Raw genomic sequence first — 22,269 nt, 5'->3', positions numbered from 1 at the left:
CGCCCTGGCTTTGGTCCTTCCTTCTTTTCTTTGCCTTTATTTAAACAATATGGAGGACTAAATCCTCTGATGCGTACCTGAGGGGCCTGCTCTTCCAGTTTGCAAATAGGGCAACCTGGGGCAGTATGTAGCAGGACTTCTGCTAAGAGCCTTTGAAGGAAAGATCAGGGGAACTTCCAAACCTACCATAAATTCAACAGCTGTGACTTAGGAATATAGTGGATCATTGAAAAAAAAAAAAAAAAAGATTCTGATTTAAGAGAGCTGATATTCAAGAGTTACATCCTCAGCCTGAAAACAGAGGCAGTTTTAAAACAGGGACTCTAGTTTTCTCTTCGGGGACCAATTACCAAACAGATGATAGCTACCACCACCCACCTCCCACAGCTCCAACAGTACCACTAAGAACTAAAACTATAAAACAGTCATTCCTTAACTGATAGAATTAAAAGTAAAAACAAATGAACAAAATCAGAAATAATTAAGCTCTGGGAATACAACTGCTTAACCATTTCTTTGTATTTTTATTGATTTTTCTTTTTTAATTTTTGCCCATTTACGACAACGAAATGGAAAACCACAATTACAATTCACAAACCATGGCATGAAAAACAACACGCACCCCATCAGGAATTACACCAAACCCTTTCCTTTTTATTCATTCAAAAGAGAGTCCAATACACAAGTGTCAAATATGAGCACTGTCATTTTTTTTTCTTAGAAGGGGGAAAAACATTTATTTTGGCAGTGCTTTGACAATTCCAGGAAGTGGTTTTGACACCACAAGTTGCAGGAATAGAAACCCTAACAAACTCGGAGGGCATTTGTTTAAGAGGCAAGGGACGCCTTGGCTTAGAAAACATTCCTCTTGTGCTTAGTGAATCGCCTGTCGCCTCGGTGGGCCGCTGTGACTTTCCAGGTGTTGAAAGAGAAAACGGAATTTCTTGCATAGACAGCTGAAGAGTCCTGTAGAGCAGGGTGATTTTTGTATCTCCAACCCTCCTCCCACCCTGAAACAAATTCTCAAGCTTCTCTGGAGCATCTTTTGGTCACACGACCCTCTATCATGGTAACCCTTTTGCTAAGACACATGTGACACCAAGGTTTCTTCTGACACTGCTTCTCTAGGGTTCAGATGACAGCACAAAACATCACTTGTCAAAAATATTAGATATTAAGAATTTGGGCATTTATGTTCATAACAGCAAATACTTTTCAGGGTGTGTCACCCAAAGGAGCATTTTTGTCATTTAATATGGTCCCGGGGGAGTTAGCCCAAAATCATACAAATAAGCCTTTTTCTAAAGACGGGTCAAAGTGGGTTAATTTGACAGTTGAGGGACTGTCTCATGCCAATTAAAAAATTCTTACTTCCCAACTATTCAATGGCCCAAAAAACCATTAAATGTTACCATTCAGTTTTACACACATGCACACGCACACAGAGACGCGCACAGACACACGAGAACTGTGACAAAAGGATTCACCAGATTAATCTTGTCACTGTGTTCTAAAAGAAAACGAAATCTCAAACTTGAGGTGTCCTATTCAAGTACTAAAAAAAATGCAAACATCATCTGATCTCATTCAATTTTTATGATCATGAGAAATCATTCTCTGAACTGCAGGTTCTGGAGTCAGTGAAATTAACACCTGGGGCACAAAATATTCTACAAAAATCGGTTTGTGATTTCTAGCAGGGCAGTCAGCTTGCTCGTTATTTCTTTTAAGAAACATGTTGAGATTTGTATACTGTGGCCTTCTAAGAGTCAATACTTTACAAAAGAAGTAAAAGAGTAGCGAGTCCCAGCAACTCACTCCTCTTGTCTGAGGCTGACAAGAAGCAGTTTTATACATTTTCAATCAACCCATGGAGGAGGCAAATGTAAACAGAGTTTTTTACACTCTCCAAAAAACATGTTATTACTGTAGCATATGCTGTTTGGCCCAATTAAAAGTAGAATGGAGAGCAATTTGTTTGGTTGGCTTTTTAAGTTTTACCTCGTGAAGATTTTAAAACAAGGGTTTTACTAGTTCTTGGCAGGAGACCGTCCAATCAGAGGCTCTGTATTTATAAATAACCCATGTGGGATTATGCTCTCCAGTGAACATAAATGGAGCCTAAATTCACAACCTTAAGGTCTGACAGCCAGATGTGGAAGGTCTACAAAGAGCTCTGCTAATAGGTAATATGTTTGCAAAGTGCTCTGCTAAGTAAGGTACTTATTAAGCAGAGCACTTTGTAAGATTCAGAACTGACTCCTGATTATCTTAAACCATTAAAAGACTCAAGTTTGGCACGGACTTTTTTGTCCTCTTTGGCCCCTGAGTGTGCCCCATCTCTGCCCAGCACTAATAACACGTTGGAGAGCAAAGGATTTCCCACCAGCATGCCCGAAGATTTATACAGGCAGGGACCTTTGTCGAAAAGAAGGGAAGGGACACAGTCTTAAATGCACATTTAAGGTTCTTTCTGATTATTGGCAATCTCTATGAACCAACACTTGATCCAAGGGCTAACAGAGAGATTTTTTTTTTTTTTAATGTGAGGAGGATTAAAGAATAAAGAAAAAACAAAAAAGTCTTATACTAAAGTAAGAAATCAGCCCCATCTTGGCACAGTTCTCATGCAGAATATTGCACCCAGTGTGAACTAACGCTAGAAGCTTCAAACTGTATAAATTTAAATGTATTTGCATATTATAAAAATAAAGATAAACATATACATATTTTACACTAGTTATGGAACAGCAATGAACGTCAGTTGATCCCTCTTTCACATTTAACAGAACTGAAATCTGAGTGTTCTAAATACTGCCACCTGTACTGTAACTATGGCTTATATGTGCACAGAAAACAAAATCCCTGAGAAGCCATTCGACTTTTTTTTTTTTTCTCTTTTCTTCAAGTAGCGCGCTCCTTGGAGGATCACAGTTCTGAGGTTCAGGTTGTAAAACATTTGCTCCATGTTCTCGCCCATGCTTCCCCCCACCACCCCCTCCCCAACTCTTCCCCAGTCTTCCAAAAAGCACCCTGCAAGCACACGTGGTCACTCAAGTTCACAGAACACGCTGGGGGGAGTGCAGAGGGTCTGCCAGGTCCAAAAGATGGTCCAGGTGTTCAGATGCTCTCTTTTCTCCATGGAAATTCCACAGCCACAAACGTCACTGGTTTCTGTGCTTTTCACCAACGTTCTTCCTGTATGGGTGGACAAGAAGAAAGCACAGAGATGACAAAAAGTTACTGGACAATGCTACCCTCAATAAGAAAAGGAAGTAATGATAGAAATCTATTTTCTGAACATATTTTCATTTCTACTTCTAGGAGTAGGACTCATTATAAACATGTAAATGTCAGGCAACGAATGTCCCCACAAAGGAAACAGTCATTTCAGCAGTCCATTGCCAAACATTTCTGTTAGTGTGTTATGCTCAGTTCAGCTATAAAGAGGGAACTGTACTAACTGACTGTCACCACTTATTCCACTGTAATTTTATAGCTTAACTAGACCTCTAACTAACAACCCAAAACTCTAAACACGGAACTGTTTCCTTTCAATAAACACACACGGTCACACAGAGACACACACCAAATAATCCTCTAGGAGAAGGAATATATACTATAAAGTGAGCTGTCCGTCCGCCTAAAATGCATGATTTTACTTAAAATGTTATAAGTTAAGTTGTCCACGAAAATCTGGAGTCTGATCAATATAGAATGAATAAACTACTGCAGCCTCAGCAAATAAAGTGGGATTCAGTTCCGATAAAATGGTTAGAGGAAAAAATATCAAGTGTTTTTCTCATTTTTGCTTCCCTACAATGACATGTGATGGGATGTTTTTGAAAGGGGTTTTTTTTTTTTTAGCAACTTTTAATAAAATATACAAAGACACTGAAAGGAAAGGAAAAAAGAGTTATGATTCGTTTCCTCCAATCCCCCATCTCTCGTTAGGAGAGACACTGATTTCATGGATACTGATAATTCAGCATCTGCCTAAACACTTCTCCAGTCCATACAAGATACAGTCATGGGCTCATTCAAGCATGATAATAATGACATCACCAAAACAAAGCAAAGCAAAACAAAACAAAACAACAAACAAACAAAAAAACCAAAAACCTCTCATTTGCTAACTACATGCCAGGAATTAGGTTGTTCACTGTAGTGCATTATTTATCTTCAACTCCTAATAATCCACCATGTAAGTTCCATCTTACTCAGCATTTTTTTTTTTTTTTGTTTATTGAGACAGACTCTCGCTCTGTCACCCAGGCTGGAGTGCAGTGGCACGATCTCGGCTCACTGCAAGCTCCACCTCCTGGGTTCACACCATTCTCCTGCCTCAGCCTCCCGAGTAGCTAGGACTACAGGTGCCCACCACTACACCCGGCTAATTTTTTGCATTTTTAGTAGAGATGGGGTTTCACCATGTTAGCCAGGATGGTCTCGATCTCCTGACCTCATGATCCGCCTGCCTCGGCCTCCCAAAGTGCTGGGATTACAGGCGTGAGCCACCGCGCCTGGCCTCAGCATCTTACTAAGAAGGGAACTAAGGTTCCAAAAGATGAAATATCTTCCCCACAGGTGCATACTAGCAAGTGACAGAGCCAGGCCTTTCACTAGGGTGATCTGACTTCAAAGCTAAAAGAGAAGTTGGATATTTGGAGCCCTAGGAAAGAGTTTCACATTTCTAAGGCACTCTGCCATGAGAATTTTTTGAATGCCTATTAGTATAGTAAACTCCCAGAAGAGAGGGTTTTGAAAACTGCCTCAAATTCAACTAATAATATAATCAATCTAACTGTAAGGAGGATGGCAGTGTAAAAACACACGTCTCAACCTAGCAGCTAACTTTGGTGGTGTGAGTTTTGGGTTCACGTGGGAGATGTGTTACATAAACATTTTTCCCACTGAATCTAACAGACCTTCAGAAATGCAGACAGTCTGCTCCCCGGGCTACACGTAAGACTGAGAAACACAAGAATACCTAATCAAGGACACCTAGAGGGAATATCCCACTGTTCAACCAGCTTGAAAATTGTTTCACATCTATATGCCTTTTTCCACATTTGGGATCTTAGAGAAAACAACCATCAAAATCACCAACCTTCTCTGTTTCTCCCCACCTCTCTATCTCCATAAACTTGTCCTCTTCCTTCAAGATCCACCGCAAATACGACTTCCTGGAACTTTTACTGATTATTCCTGGTAGAGTTCTTTCTTCCCTGTGCTTACAGGACTCTGTTCACACACCTATCACGGCAGGTACCATGTTTCAACTATAATTAGACTCTGACAAGTTTGCCTGGTTATGGTTTTGATTCCCATCTTCTCTGAAGAGGCTATTAGGTTCTGGAGGGCAGGATTTCATTTAGCTCTTTATGTATCCGCAACACCCGGCCCAATGCCTACTAGAGGATAATTACTCAACAAAGATCTGTTGAATGAATGATGGGTCAGATGTAACGAAAAAGCCACAGGTAAAAAGTAGCCAAGATACTATGAGATCATTACCAAAAGAGGTATATAAAAAGTATTGAGGAGAGCCAGGTGCGGCAGCTCATGCCTGTAATCCCAGTGCTTTGGAAGGCTGAGGCAGGCAGATCATCTGAGGTCAGGAGTTTGAGACCAGCCTGGCCAACATGCCAAAACCCTGCCTCTACTAAAAATCCAAAAATTAGCCAGGCGTGGTGGTGCACGCCTGTAGTCCCAGCTACTCGGGGGGCTGAGGCAGGATAATCGCTTGAACTTGGGAGGCGGAGGGTGCAGTGAACCAAGATTGTGCCAATACACTCCAGCCTGGGTGACAGACCAAGACTCTGTCTCAAACAAAGAAACAAAAAGTATTGAGGACACATGAAGAACAGAGTGACTGGTTACAGTTAGGACGGTTAGGGGAGGCTCCCCAGAGGAGCTGACATATGACCTTGGCCTCAGTGACCAATGGGCCTTCACTGGGTAGGAGAGAAGGGCAGCGGCCAGCCAGGGGACCGAGAGGCAGCCAGGGCCCACCATGGTTGACCTCCCACGGTAAGGGAGTATCCTGTGTGTTGGCAGAGAGGCCGGGGTCTGATTGTGCAGGGCCTTGTGAGCCACGGCCAGGAGTTTGAACTTGAGCCTATTATCACCAGGAAGCCATCCAAGGCTTTTCAAGAGGGAGAGATGTGATGGGGTCTGGATGTTAAAAGATAATTATTGTCGGTTTGAAGGACAAAAACATAAGAGAGCAGGCAGCCAGCTGAGACTCAGTCACAGGAACCTTGGCAGAGATGGGGGAAGTGGTAGCTGGGGGGGTTGGGCCCTAGAGGGAAGCCCGAGGCTGAAGCTGAAGATGTGGGTCAAATTCATTCATGTCAGGACACTGATGAGATGGGATAACAGGTGTTGGAGAATTACTATGTAGAGGGAAAACAGCAGAGGAAGGCACTGAGGCTCATGAACTCCTAGCTTGGAACCCATGGTGTAAAGCTATGCTGTTACCCAAGACAGGCCACAGACTGAGGAGGAACTTTGGGGGAGGAAGGCAATAAATTCAGCTGTACACCTGTGAAGCCTACAGGACATCCAGGGATGATGCCGGCTGAGACACTGGAAACAGAGGTCTGGAGCTGAAGGGAGGGGCCAGCCTGGGGCCCACCCAGCCCCCGAGTCCTCCCAGGTTAGGGAATTGAAATTTGCCCTTCCGGGATGCAACGAAGAAATTATGACTCAAGGTACTGAGACACTTAGGCTGAAACTGAAGCCATGGCATGTCGTATTAACCATGTCTTTTATTTTCTGTATTCTGGTGCTTTCCTATTCTGGGCCTTGCAGACTCTGGAGGGACTGCCCCTCCTAGGATTAGCCAATTCCTAGAGATGGTAAAACAACTTGCCCGCAGTATACTCTTCAAATACAAACCAACTAATCCTGAACCGACACCTGGAACACCTCCTTTACTGGCTCTCGCACTCCAGGCCACCATCCACCTGCCCTAATCACCCCTGAGCCAGGTGCCAGACGACTAAGGCAACCCCTCTGCCCCAGGGCCACTGAGATTATTCAAATGAACCTGTCCTAGACCTGCCTACCTGGCCTTGCCCGTTCCTCCCCTCTCCCCTCCTGCCCCCAGTCCCTCCTTCTCCCTCCTTGTGACCATCTTGATACTTCCCTGTGTAGTTCCTGAAGGTGTGGACCCACCTGATGTTTTATTTCTGCATAATAGTAAAATTTTTCAAAAATGACTTCCTTTTTCGAACGAATATCTAAGATCACTGTCTATGCAATATCATACTAAATTCAGCAAAAGAATCAAGCATTTCCCTTCTTTCTAATTCCCATATGCAACTTGATTCTAGAGATGTATAAGGTTTGTCTAGGATTCCTGTTCTCCAAAATCTCTTCATCCCAACACCGCCATATCCCCCCTAATCTCTCCGAGTCCTCAAGAAGGCCTTACCTATTTAAGAAATTCTCTCTGCTTCACGGAGACTTACCCTTAAAAATTGGTGCTCCTAAAGTCACAGTTTGGGTACAGTAAAAATGATGGCATAAGGAAAAGAAGCACTATCTTTTCCACTTAATTTTCCAAGAAAGTATGAAGATACCTAAGCAGAGAGGGAAAAATTCCAGTATCAATGTGGCTGATGGGAGACTAAATAATTAAAGAAACACAATTCCTCCTAGCTTGTTAAAACAGCAAGGCAAAGAGCTGTCTCACTCCTTGCATACAACAAAACAAATCAATGCAAATCAATGTGAAACACCCCACAGGCAACCTCCACAGGGCCTTTTCTTATAAAATACCATCCCATCCTCACTCTATTTTAAAATTCTGTGGTCAGTGAAAAATTCTCCATTGTGATAAAGCCTAATTCATCTCACGCCATTGCTTTTTAAAAATATTTTATCAAGTTCATACTAATTTGTGTGCTGTTAGGCATACATGGCCTGTTTGTTTGGTGATATAAAGGCTACAGACTTCATCCTGCTTTTTATGAAAGGTTACTGCAATTGGTCTTAAATGTCTTTATGTCAAAATGATGTTACTGCCAAAATTCCTGTGCAAAGTAATCACGGTACTTTTGAGAATACTTACAAACAGCAAGTAACTGGAATTTGGTGGGTATCTTCCTTGAATGGGAACTCTACAGTATATAGGCAATAATCCAAGATTTTAAATGGGTACTTTGAAATGCAATAACTCAGCCTTCCCCTCTATTATTATTAGTACTTCCTAAAAATGGAGAAAGCTTAGCTCAATAATTTTCAAACCACCACCCCACCTTTTTTTTTTTTTTTTTTTTTTTTTTTTGCCAATTCTGTAACACATGATCAGCCAATATCAGAATGAACTTCCTTCTTCAGTCTCAGAACTCGCACCACTCCCCACATATCGGAGCACAGACAGATACGGTATCACTGTAGGACAAACATCAACCATCAGGAAATAAGAGTGACACATGCCCATTTCCTGTATATTCAAGGGTCAGTCCATTAAGAAACCACATGTTGGAATGTGGGTCGCATGCCAGTAATGCCTCAAGGTAAAACATTTTCATACGATGACCTGTTGAATTTTCTTGGTCTTTTACATAAAAATCAGTAGATAAACTGGGTTATCTGGCAGGTTATCAAAGAGTCTTTAGTTTGGTGGAGGACGGATTTGCTCTAAAGCTCTTTGGATGGAGAAAGACAAGCATTCTGCACGATCCCTACAAATGAAACGCAACCAGCAAGCTGCCATTTGTCCAGAGAAGCTCACGCTCTTTGGGAATTGGAATATTGGGTCTCAACCTGAAGAGTAGCTGGACAGAGACAGGAATTCACAAATAAAAGCTTTAAAAGACAATGCGGTCTACTTGCTTCCTACCTTGCCCACCGGAAGTATATGTTTGCCCTGTATTTTGACTCCTAATGTCAAGGTTCACTACCCCTGAAATATCTAGGGCCTAATTAGGCTGCCATGAAGAAGTTCTAAAGGAGGAGCTCTCCAAGCAGCTCCAGCTCCTCTCCACCATCCAGGAAATAGGGGGCTGGCAGTGGCAGGAGCAAGACAAGCCACTGCCTTTACACTGAACTGTGCCAAGGACAACGTGCTTATGAGAACCTCTTTAAAACTCAGAAATCGGCCAGGCGCGGTGGCTCACACCTTGTAATCCCAGCACTTTGGGAGGCCGAGGCGGGCGGATCACGGCCAGGAGACCGAGACCATCCCGGCTAACACAGTAAAACCCTATCTCTACCAAAAATACAAAAATTAGCCAGGCATGGTGGCATGTGCCTGTAGTCCCAGCTACTCAGGGGGGATAACAGGAGAATCACTTGAACCCAGAGGGCAGAGGTTGCAGTGAGCCGAGATCATGTCACTGTACTCCAGCCTGGGTGAAGGAGTGAGACTGTCTCAAAAAAAACAAAACAAAAAACAAAAAACTCAGAAATCTGCTTCATACTAACACACCAGCCAGCAAAACCATTCCTGAAAGTGACACTAAAAATATTTATTGGCCGGACGCGTGGCTCACGCCTGTAATCCTAGCACTTTGGGAGGCTGAGGCGGGCAGATTATCTGAGGTCGGGAGTTCAAGACCAGCCTGGTCAACATGGTGAAACCTTGTGTCTATTAAGAATACAAAAAATAAAAAATTAGCCAGGTGCAGTGGCGCGTGCCTGCAATCCCAGCTACTCTGGAGGCTGAGGCAGAAGAATTGCTTGAACCCAGGAGGCGGAGGTTGTGATGAGCCGACATCACGCCACTGCACTCCAGCCTGGGCTACAGACAGAGACTTCATCTCAAAAACAAAACAAAACAAAACAAAACAAAAAAAACTTACTGACTGCATGAACTAAGTGTTGGATAAGACACAAGTTAACTGCAAATAGGCAGGAGATTTCTTTTTGGGGTGGAGAAAATGTTCTAAAATTAGATTGTGGTGATGGGTGTATAAATACAACTCTGTAAATACATTAGTAAACATTGCACGGGTGAATTTTCTGGTATGGAAATTATACATCAATAAAGCTTTTAAAAATGTAGCTGTCACAATCTGTATCCTTGAGGAGGTCAGAATTTTTCAGAGCAACCCAGAGAAATTTGCTACTAGGTGAATGTTCACCTCATCTTAAATGCAGATATCCTTGAAAATCAACTCAAGATATTCAAAGCATGGAAATTACTCACATTTCTATCTGATAATCAGCAAGGGGGAGAAGAAGCCACTCAGCTCCTGTTTCTCCCTGGAGGGTGAGGTGCAGAAGGGGAGGCATTTCATCCTGTTCCTGAAACCTCTTCCCAGTGAAATGCTGGTGGAGACCTCAACCACCAATCCACTGAGACAAGTTATAAGAATAAATCATGTTCTTTAAAAAAAAAAAATCACTACCTACTTCTTATTCTCTGTCTCTCCCAACGGGGGAATAAAACATCTAGAAAATTTTAAAAATTAGAAATAGAAAAGCTTGGAATTCATTAAAAAAGGCCAATCAGATAACAGTCATCTATGGTTTCTTCTTTATAAAGAAAGCATTGCAGAACCATTAGTCAAAGACAGACAGTTAAATGACAAGTCTCTGATTTGACCAACAAAGGAGAGGGTTAAACCAGTCAAAGAAGAGCTTGGAATGTCTTTTTTAAAACCATCATGAGATCTAGATCAGCCATCTAAGCCCCACAATGGCCAGCAATCACCTAGGGTAATTATTCTGGTCTACCTGGGAGCCTTCTGGTGGGCATCCATCATCCCAGCATGACTGACAGCCGTCCCATCACTCTTAATCCTCTCCTGATTTGAACAGTAAGTGATATGTTCACGCTACCTGAGAGTGGGAGGGACTGTGCTGAGGCTGAGAGCAGACAGCATGGACAGTTTTGCCTTTGTACCACACAGCAGGTATTGACTACAGAGCAGTCCTAAGGCACCACTGGCCAGGGAGCCCACCCTTAGACGCATGGACTGGAACTGAGCCATCAGAAAGTCGTGTACACACATTAGACTCATCTGGGTGGCTTCTTTTGTTTTTTAATGACTCATGCCTGGTCCCTTCCCTGACAAATTCTAACTTAACATGTCTCGTTAAGAAAGCCTGACCTTGGCCGGGCATGGTGGCTCATGCCTGTAATCCCAGCATTTTCGGAGGTTGAGGCAGGTGGATCACTTGAGGTTAAGAGTTCAAGACCAGCCCAGCCAACCTGGTGAAACCCGGTCTCTACCAAAAAATACAAAAAATTATCCAGGTGTGGTGGCATGCGCCTGTAGTCCTAGCTACTTAGGAGGCTGAGGCAGAAGAATCACTTGAACCCTGGAGGTGGAGGTTGCAATGAGCTGAGATCGTACCACTGCACTCCAGCCTGGGTGGCAGAGTGAGACCCTCTGTCAAAAAAAAAAGCCTGACCTCTATGGTGACCTGCTTAAGTTACCTTGGCTGGAGTTGAAAGCCAGCACAACAGCCCTGGACTTCCAACGTCTAGTGCCTGCTGAGACCCCCAGTCTCAGGCTCAGGCCCAAGCTCTGTGTTGACTTAACCACAGCTTCTTTGCCAGCTATCCTCATTGATCCCCCCAAATCTCCCGCTTCCAATCCACTGTCATCCACCCATGAATGGCACCTTCCCCCGGAGCCTGGCCCAGCCTCCACACAGGTTTTTGTCCATGTGTTCATGGATGTAAACTGTGGGTGCTTAAGGCAGTGAAGGTGGGGAAACACTGGGCAGCTCGAGCACAGGCTTCACATCTAAGTGTGCTTTTCTATAAAGTCACACAAGAGATCATTTACCCCTTGCAGCTGCACTAAAATATGGTAATTTCCAAGAAACGTCTTGCCAGGAATATGAAACTTCCCTATTTAGAGAACATTCCTTCATTTAGAGTTGAGAATTATATTGCAAAGCTGTCATCCATTTCATGAGACTTTTTCTTTAACCTATTCAAAATAAAATGATTCTGATAGCTAGGTCAAAAGTGGTTCAATCCCTAAAGGGGCTTTCTCGGCATCTAGATGTCTGCCGCCATGTACCGCCGCTTACCCAAGGCTTTAAGGCTGCTTGTTCGTTCAGGTTCAATACGCTGTCGAGAGAGAGGCTGGTAACAACTTTTTCAGGTTGGTATAAATGTGGTCTTTCTGCAGCAGTACAAGAAGCCCACGGGAAAACACTGATAAAGCTCGCTTGGTGCCAGGGAGGTTTCTAGTGCAAATGGATATTTTAACTCCTACCTCTATTGCACCTATTCAATGGCATGTGGCTATGGCAAAACAATAGGTTCATGTCTTTCTGGGCTCTGGAAAGTTTACGCCAATGCAAAGTATATTGAATTTTTGTTTCCTCTGTTTCATACCCTGCTGGTTCTGTAATATCCCCTTAAGCTTTAAGAACTTACAGGGAATTAAAGAGAGAGAGAGGAGAAGAAAAAGAAAACACATAATATCCCCTTATCCATCCTCACCCAGGTGTATCTGAAAGAAAGGGACCAATGTGTACAATTTCAAAGAAATTAAAAAAGAAACAATAAAATTTCTGTTGTTGATATGTTCAGGACAGGGGATATTCAGGTTAATATTCGGTTGGTGCAAAAGTAATGGCACAATTACTTTTGCACCAACCTAATAACAGTTACTCTGTAATCCTATTTTAATACTTAAGAAGCACTGCAAGATTCACAATGTCCTAGGGTCAGTGACAAATTAAACTATGCACATGATAGTTAAATAGTACTCTGAATACAAGAGCATTAGAAAACAGTTTCCCTTGGGTGTTCGGTGACATTTTCCAGCAAGGATAGATTAGAGATGTTCTGTGTAATGAGTTTCCCAGTTTGGAGAAATGGGGCACTGAGGTGAGTGCCCCCTACTTCTACTGCAGCAGCTAATGAATGAGAATGCCACTGGAAACCTTTGCTTTGCAGGGAGCACACCAAAGGGAGGGAAGCTGCCACGTGAGGGGTGAGACGGACACCTGTCACACTGCCTGGAATGCGACCAGACAGCAAGTTTCCCAAGAGGAGATGACAGGTCACAATTCCCAAAGGCACACTTTCCGACCTCCCTAAAAAAAGGCTTAGATTCATACAAAATTTTTTCACTAAAAAATGCCATGTGGCCAGCTAGGAAAAAAAAGTCGAGTTTGCTGCATGGATATGAATACTTTGCTGGAGAAATCATGGTACTGACATCACCCAGATCATGAGATCTGACCCAAGAAGATCTGTGGCTGCTGCTTTTCAGGATTTGAGGTCAACAGGTATTTCATCTCAGCTTAAAAGTGGCCTCTTTGGTTCTTAATACAAACAAAACAAAACAAAAAACAGACATACACAAAACCCAAACAAACAGGATGAGTGTTATCTAGAATAGTAACCTAATGTTCTATCCAAAAGTTACTTTGCATGTGTACGTTCTCTGTTTTCAAGTCCATTTTGGGGCAAGGTGGTGGCAAACTGCACAGCCCTTGATTTTCAGTGACAGACTCAAAAATCAGTACCATGCAACAAAAAACAGCCTATTACTGACTTTCTGCAGGCTTTGCTCATGGAATGGGCCTGCACTGTTTTTTGACGTAAGCGCCAACTTAATTCTGCAATGACAGAGTTAAGACTGCCCATCAAAAAAATATGTTCTTTTGTAATCCCAGCACTTGGGAAGTCAAGACGGGTGGATCACAAGGTCAGGAGATTGAGATCATCCTGGTTAACACGGCGAAACCCCCTCTCTACTACAAATACAAAAAAATTAGCTGGGCGTGGTGACAGGCGCCTGTAGACCCAGCTACTTGGGAGGCTGAGGCAGAAGAATAGTGTGAACCCGGGAGGCGGAGCTTGCAGTGAGGTGAGATCGCGCCACTGCACTCCAACCTGGGCGACAGAGCGAGACTCCGTCTAAAAAAAAAAAAAAAAAATGTTCTTTTTGGTTGCATATACCTGCAAATAAACTAAAAACCAATGAACTTAGGTAAGTGAACTGCGGTATGTGAATGACACCTCAAAAAGGCTGTTAAAAAATGTTCTGACTTTATTAGCAAAAGTAAAAAAAAAAAAAAATCACAAAAAAGAAGAAATAAAAGTTCCTGTTTTGCTGCATAAATCATGATGCTGATGTCATCCAGAAGAATTATGTCTGTTCAGGAGGACTTTGCAAGGTTTGTGCAGATACAGTTTAACCTGGATTTTTGTTGTCATATCTATGTAGCTGGGATCAGGAGCTAAGTCCGGGGGCCAGAGGGTCTTTGAGAACTCACTTGGAACAGGGGCTGATCACAGTCGGCGTGGGTGGGTAAACCAAGGCAACATTCACTCGCTCGCTGCCGTTCTTGGGGCAAATGATCTCTGCCACTCCTTCTGGTCTGGGCTGACTCAGCAACTCCCCTGTAGGAGGAGAGAGAAAAATGTGTTACGGAGATGTGCCCTAAAAATGGGCTCAGTTTACAAAGACAGCACTGCCTGGGAATGGGGGCAGGCAGAGAAGGGCAGAGGTGAAGCAGAGAAGGGTCTGAGAACAAATGTGCAACCAAGAACAGCAGAATTGCCTGGGCACCAGCTCTAACGCCTAAATCTTCCTCTGCGTCACCGTGGAGAAAATTCTCATGGTTATGGCAGGAAGGCCCACACTAGACAAAGACAGCATCTGTCACTGCTCTGCTCACCTTCCTTTTAACAGACTGACTCCAGGGATCTTTATCTAGATATCATTGACTGAGCCAGAGTCCCCAGAGCCCACTGAAGCAAGGGCTGCCAAGGAGGTGTTCATAATTAGGATTTGGGGCAGATGGGACTCAAGCAGACCACAGCAACTGTTCAACAAAGCCCTGTATAAATGATCTGGAAACACAGCAGGCTAAAGGTGTTAAAAAGACAAACAGCCTAAGATCAGCCCAGCCTCCTCTGGGCAAGGGGACTGCCCTGATAGGTATGTGTGACGTGGATGCACGACACAACACTATCTAAGGAGTCTAGTAAAAACACATAATTAACCTAATGGATCACCACAATACTTAAAGGAAGGTTATTACTCTGCATGCCCTGGATGTAATCTCTCTTCAACTAGGTCATTACATCTCTAAAAGCAGTGATGACTTCCATGCTCTCATCCATATACCCTGGGCACCCTGCCCTTTCTCAGAGAGTACTCAAGTAACAGCTCCTGGCTGCAGATGGGACATGTTATTGTTCAAACTGCCCTACTTAAATTAAACCCAGGAACTAAATTTTTTTTTGTTGTTTTTGAGACAGGCTCTTGCTTTGTCACCCAGGCTGAAGTGCAGTGGCCTAATCATAGCTTGCTGCAGCTTCGATCTCCCAGGCTCAAGTGATTCTCCCACCTTAGACTCCCGAGTAGCTGGGACCACAGGTATGCAGCACCACATCTGGCTAAATGTTAACCTTTTACTTTATTTTTGTAGAGAAGGGAGTCTCGATATGTTTCCCAGGCTGGTCTCAAACTTCTGCCCTCAAGCAATCTTCCTACCTCAGCCTCTCAAAGTCTTGGAATTACAAGTGTGAGCCACCATGTCTGGCTTCCGGAAAGTCAATTAACCAAATCAAGGATGTGAAATGTACGCCAACTGGGGAAAGACACTACTGCAATTAAAACTTCAATTCTCTGCACCAACCACTTCCACTGCTGACTTGAAATTCTAGAGACTCCGGGCTGGGTGCAGTAGCTCACACCTGTAATCCCAGCAGTTTGGGAGGCCAAGGCAGGTGGATCACAAGGTCAGGAGTTCGAGAGCAGCCTGGCCAATATGGCGAAACCCCCCTCTGCTAAAAATACAAAAATCAGCCAGGCGTTGGTGGCAGGTGCCTGTAGTCCCAGCTACTCAGGAGGCTGAGGCAGGTGAATCGCTTGAACCCAGGAAGCAGAGGTTCTAGTGAGCCAAGATGGCACCACTGCACTCCAGCCTGGACGACAGAGTGAGAATCTGTATAAAAAAAAAAAAAAAGAAAGAAAGAAATTCTAGAGACTCCAAAGAACAGCAGTCCCCCCTTATTCCTGGGAGATGCATTCCAAGACCCCAGCGGATGCCTGAAACTAAGGACAGTACCAAACACTACACAGACTATGGTTTGCCTATAAGTAGATACCTACGACAAAGTTTAAATTATAAATTAGGCACAGCAAGAAATTAACAATAAGAAATAGGACATTAATTAATAATTAAACTTATATGAATATGGTCTCTCAAAAAATATTATTACGTTGCATTCACATGTATTTGGACCACAGTTGATTGCAGGTAACTGAAATCACAGAAAGTGAAACCATGGATAAGGCGACCACTGTATCTGCTGACATATAATGACATGAAATTACTTTGCCTCGAAGTGCTGTATTTCCGGCAAGGCACAGTGGTTCACGCCTCTAACCCCAGCACTTTGGGAGGCAAGGGCAGGTGGATCACTTGAGCCCAGGAGTTCAAGACCAACCTGGCCAACATGGTAAAAATACAAAAATCAGCCAGGCATGATGGCAGGTGCCTGTAATCTCAGCTATTCGGGAGACTGAGGCATGAGAATCGCTTGAACCCGGGAGGCAGAGGTTTCAGTGAGCTGAGATCAGGCCACTGCACTCCAGCCTGGGCGACACAGTGAGACCCCATCTCGAAGAGCAAAACAAAACAAAAATACCATATTTCTAAATGTCTCATCCCCCACAAAGGCCACACTGACAGCGCATGCCCATATCAGCACTGGGCTCTCAGTTTTAAATGTACACCTTGTTTAATCTTCACAATGGCCCTAGATGGGTTTATCCTCGTTTTACAAATGAGGATGCTAATGCTCAGGGAGGTTATGCGACGTACCCAGAGTCAGGAGCTAACCAGCGGCAGACTTGGGATGTGAACTTGGGAACCCACTTGTGGGGCCCTTACTCTTTGCCCCCAGGCTAGTGCCTCCCCAAAGCAGGGACTGCTTCTTTATGCCAGAACTCATCTTTCCTAAATGAGCAATCTAAAAACGCTATTTTTAATTAATGAACTAAGCAGCATACTTTTATGAAAGACGTTAATTTTCTGATGTGAACATTTTTATATAGTGTCGCACAATATTAACTGAATGTAATTTGAGTTCCTTAACCAAACTCCTGTAAACAGCAAACCGCTACAAAAGTTAATTTAGCATCATTAGCTTGTAGCATGGCTATGTGGATATCAAAACTGCACTTCAAACACCAGTTAGGAAAAGATCCCCAAATATAAAAATGCAAGTTAAAAATGTAAACGTTAAATGCTTATCAAAGTAATGAAATGAACCCAAGTAACAGCATGTTCGAGCTAGACTGGAACCTGGAAGGCGTCCAGTCCAAACATCAACTAATAAGTCAGAAGCCCTCTGAGTTTAACAGATTTGTTCCAAGTCCCACAGAGAGCTGCATGTCTATAAACCAACCCACCCACCATGCACCACAGGGGCCAGGACTCCATCAAGAAGTTGCTGTGGGCACCCCAATCTCTTAACACCCTTACTTCTGGGACTGCCCTCACCTAGCTCCTTGCCTGCTATCTTCAAGTTCTACTTTTGTCCTAAAATCATCCCCAGGGCTTGAACACAGAGGCGGCTTCTTTGGTTTCCTCTGAAAACTCTCTCCTGGTTGGAATTCCACACAGGCCCCAGCTCCACCTGCTTTTATCTGCCTGGGCACTCAGAATAACAAGTGCAGATGCCAAGCCCCTGTCCTCAGCACCCATCCCTGGCACCAGCCTGGTGCAGCAGCCTTCTTGACTAGTATGTCATAGCTTTCAGTGGTCAGATCATTTTGCCAGAGAATTTGAAATAATAGGCTGGGTGCAATGGCTCACACCTGTAATCCCAGCACTTTGGGAGGCCGAGGTGGGCGGATCACAAGGTCAGCAGATAGAGACTATCCTGGCCAACATGGTAAAACCCCGTCTCTACTAAAAATACAAAAAATTAGCAGGGTGTGGTGGCACGCGCCTGTAGTCCCAGCTATTCAGGAGGCTGAGGCAGGAGAATCGCTTGAACCTGGGAGGTGGAGGTTGCAGTGACCCGAGATTGAGACACTGCACTCCAGCCTGGACGACGGGGTGAGACTCTGTCTCAAAAAAAAAAAAGAAAGAAAGAAAGAATGTACAGCAGACTATTAAGCCTCCATTATCAACTCTAACTGTACCCTAGACTCTCTGTGTCACACAGAGCCAGGTAACTGGTTTTGTTTGGGTCTTACCTCTAGCAGCACTGCCATCCATGGAAACAGAGCACGAAGGTGGAAGGCACTGAGAAGTTTCACACGTGAAAAATTCACTTGATGTTAACAAATACTGAGCAACAAGCAGAACAGTCCATGATTTCCAGCACATTTGTGTACTCCAACAACCTACTATGTGGTGCCAGTATCCTTAGGATTTAAGAGATGCGCACAGTTCCTAGATTAAGAACATAAGAAAAACAGCTTTTTCCTTTCAAAATGATCTTAACTCAAATATGAAGAACGGTTTATGTGTGTGCTATCTAGCAGAATGAAGCTAATCATTCTCAAATTTAACATAAACTTGATCTTCAAAGTAAAGTGCATTATTTCACTGAGTAACTAACTACTGAGACTTTACTGTGTGTGAGAACTGAAGAAGATGCAAGGGTCTGAGAGTCGAGGGCACAGCCTCCACCATGGAGGATCCCAGTGTCCACAGGGGAGACCAGGTGTGCAAAGAACTACAGTCCTGTATGATGAGGTCCCCGAGGAAATTTACACGAGATGCTGGAGGAGTTCGGGGAAGGAGAGATTCATACTGATTCACAGGACTGGGAAAGACTTCAGAGTGGGGAACACTTAGACGAAGGACCCAGCAACTTTTGTTATCAGAATGGAGAACGATGCGTGCACTGTACCTTACCATCATAGTGTAACGTATGTCAAACTGCAAAATAAGCCTAAGTTAATCCAGGAAGAAGAAAAGATGACCACAGCAGCAACTGACATTTAGTGAGCACCTTTTATTGGCTTGATGTTGTTTATGTACCATCTCAGTCCTCACAACAACACCAGAAGGTAGGGACAATAATTATCCTCATTATATACAGAAGAGGAAAATGAGGCTCAGATGCTACAGGTAGTTTGCCAATGGTCACAGGAAGTGGCTGTGCTGAACTTTGACAGCAGGACTGACTAAACTCATCACTACCAGATATCCTGTGTCAAGGATATCGTGATGTTTAAATTAGGTAATACATACAAGAAACAGACTAAACACTGTATCTGGCAGTGAGTAAGTACTTGACACTATTACTGTGGTCATGAGAAGATTTTCTAGAGGCTTCCTATTCTAAATATACAAAGAGTTCACACAAGCGCATGTGAGGACATGGCGAGAAGACACTGTATGTGAATCAGAAAGCCCTCACCAGATACCAAATCTGCTGGTGCCTTCATCTTGGACTTACCAACCTCCCACACTGTGAGAAATAGATTTCTGTTCCTTATAAGCTACCCAGTCATAAGTAATGAAGGGTAGGGTCCAGAAAGGTGGAGAAGCTGGCTGGGCTGCCCTAGGCCAGACTGCCCGTGATCAGCTGGCCAAAGCTAGCAGGCAGGGGACTGTCCTCTGGGTGCCAACAAATTCCCTGGGAAGCTATCTTGGGGGGTGAAGGAGCAGGCTGTGCAGAAAGCAGGCTATAGAACTTTCTGGGAAACATGATGAGGCACCAGCTGTGGTCCCTGGAAGGCCACCCACATTGGATGCTGAATTCATAGGGAAGGCAGCTGGAACACCCTTAAAGGGTCTGAGTTGCTGCTGAACTTGAAAGGGACTTACCCAAGGTATGCAGGCTATCGGTGGATTTCACAACAATCTTCCTGCACAGCCACTAACAAGTCAGCTGGAGAACCCACAGGTATATTCTAGCACTAAGCCACATATACTCTTAGGGGGTTTTGGGGATTCAAAGAGTGGTTCCCAAAAACTGTAGGGATGTTGCATTCTTCCTGTGAACAAGGTTTCCTCTTGGCTCAATTACAGAGTCAGCCCTCCTTATCAGTGAGTTTTGCATCCATGGATTCAACCAACTGCAGGTTGAAAAAATTGTTTTTAAATTGTATCTGGGCTGGACATGGTGGCTCATTCCTGTAATACCAGCACTTTGGGAGGCTGAGGGGTGGGGGCAGATCATTTGAGGTCAGGAGTTCAAGACCAGCCTGGCCAACATGGTGAAACCCCCATTCTCTACTAAAAATATAAAAATTAGCCAGGTATGGTGGTAGGCACCTGTAATCCCAGCTACCGGGGAGGCTGAGGCAGAAGAATCACTTGAACCCGAGAGGCAGAGGTTGCAGTGAGCCGAAATCACGCCACTGCACTCCAGCCTGGGCAACAGAGCAAGACCCAGTCTGAAAAAAAAAAAAAGAAAAAGAAAGAGAAAAAAATTCCGCCTGTACTGAACATGTATAGACTTTTTTCTTGTCATTATTCCGTAAACAACATAGTATAACAACTATTTACATAACATTTGTATTGTATTAGTTATTATAGGTAACCTAGAGATGATTTAAAGTGTAAGGGAGGAGGCTGGGAGCAGTGGCTCACACTTGTAATCCCAGCACTTCGGGAGGCTGAGGCAGGCAAATCACCTGAGGTCAGGAATTAGAGACCAGCCTGGCCAACCTGGTGGAACCTTGGCTCTACTAAAAATACAAAAACTAGCAGGGCATCGTGGCACATGCCTGTAATCTCAGCTACTCCAGAGGCTGAGGCAGGAGAATCATGGAATCCGAGAGGCAGAGGTTTCAGTAAGCCGAGATTGTGCCATTGCACTCCAGCCTGGGCGACAGAGCGAGACTCTGTCTCAAAAAACTAAACTAAACTAAAATAAAGCATCTGGGAGGATGTTGATAGGTTATCTGCAAATACCATGCCACTGGATATCAGGGACTTGAGCATCCAAAGACTTCGGTACCCATGGGGGTCCTGGAACCAATGCCCCACAGATATCATTCCTTTTCAAAACGACTCAAACTCATAGGGTCACTCGATAATTGAATATATCCTAAGGTATGGTTCCAACGACAGCTACAAAAACTTACACCATCAAAAATTATGACCCTCTCCTAGAACTGCTTTCATTTTCAGCACACACCTCTGCAACTCTTTAAAATGTAGGAATCCACTGAGTTCTGGGCAATTTAACAATGTAAGGAAATTTCCATTTTCAGGCATTTGTGGAATTCTCAAGTCCGGTTTTGATTCTGAATGCTGAGACTTCAATAAAATAAAAAAATAAAAATAAAATTAAAAAAAATAAAAAAAGAACACTCAGAAACACCCTTCAGTGTCTCGAAGCTTTGGAAACCATTTGTGAAGTCTTATCAGTCACAGAGTACAATCGGCAGGGCAAACAAACCAAGCCAGTTGGGACCTCTCAGAGATGCCCTTAAATCAGAATGCCCTCAGCACCTATCTTCAGTGAGTATTCATGGCCTGATCACTAGGCAACACTAAACAAACTCAGTGTCAGCACTTGGCTTCCACTTCTACCAAGCATCCTCCAAAGCGGCGACAGTTAGAGGGAGAAGGAAGAAAAAAGGCCACACTCTTGATTACTTCTGCGACTCACACAATGGTTCTCAGATTCTCCCAATGAATAACACCAGGGAAGCCGTGCCAGGCCCACACACTGGGCACAGATGACGGGCGCCTTTCACTTTCCCTTTCATGGCAGGTGCTCCACCTGGAGCCCGTGAGCTCAGCTTTTCCTTGTTTAGCCCAACTCCTGGCAGAAGACAATCATCCTGACAGTAATGTTTGCTTGCTAATTCCATAAGGCTTTTTTAAAATTATTTTTTGGTTTGAAAGATAGGAGGGAGAAGAGGATGACTAAATGATCTCAGGTTTGCTAAACCAAGAAGAGCTGCATTTGGTCCAAGGGCCCCATGAGAGATCATCAGTCAGGTGTCTTCTAGATTAAAAAGCTGGGGCCTCAGATCACAATGCCCCTTCCAATGCATTTGGCAAACGTTCAACTACAGAAAGCCAAGGGGAAAAAACTGCTATTAAAATTATTTTTCAAATCTCTACCAGAATTTAGTCTCTTCCCTCACATTACAAGCTTATATAGTTGACCCTTGAACAATCAATACCCCAAGCAGTCAAAAATCCACGTATCATTTCTGACCACCCCAAAAACTTAAATACGAAAAGCCTACTGTTGACCAGAAGCCTTACCAATAACGTAATCAGCTGATTAACAGATATTTTGTGTGTCACATATAGCATGTGCTGTATTCTTACAATAAAATAAGCTAGAAAAAAGAAACTGCTATTGAGACAATCATGAGAAAGAGAGAATATATT

At 43.7% G+C, this 22,269-nt stretch overlaps 1 protein-coding gene across 2 annotated transcripts in view; it reads right to left on the bottom strand.

The window, feature by feature from the left end:
- Window positions 1-504: 504 nt before the first annotated feature.
- Window positions 505-22,269, bottom strand: part of MFHAS1 (multifunctional ROCO family signaling regulator 1) — a 110,362-nt gene continuing 88,597 nt past the window's right edge. Inside the window, exons 2-4 of one of the 2 annotated variants that reach the window (XR_010114629.1) lie at window positions 14,209-14,335; window positions 7,479-7,589; window positions 3,082-3,198 (exon numbers count right to left, since the gene is read on the bottom strand). Coding sequence is in view for 1 of the 2 variants with exons in the window: in XM_055288848.2 (XP_055144823.1) it covers window positions 3,165-3,198; window positions 14,209-14,335 (161 nt within the window). In the remaining variant the exon portion in view is untranslated. Of the gene's footprint in view, window positions 3,199-7,478; window positions 7,590-14,208; window positions 14,336-22,269 lie in introns of both variants that reach the window. The other variant, XM_055288848.2, reaches the window with a different exon arrangement.

The sequence above is a fragment of the Symphalangus syndactylus genome, chromosome 1, assembly GCF_028878055.3.
Source record: "Symphalangus syndactylus isolate Jambi chromosome 1, NHGRI_mSymSyn1-v2.1_pri, whole genome shotgun sequence".
In the NCBI taxonomy this organism is placed as follows: Eukaryota; Metazoa; Chordata; class Mammalia; order Primates; family Hylobatidae; genus Symphalangus; species Symphalangus syndactylus.
The sequence above is the reverse complement of the archived record's forward strand: the minus strand, read 5'-3'. Positions and strand labels throughout refer to the sequence as shown.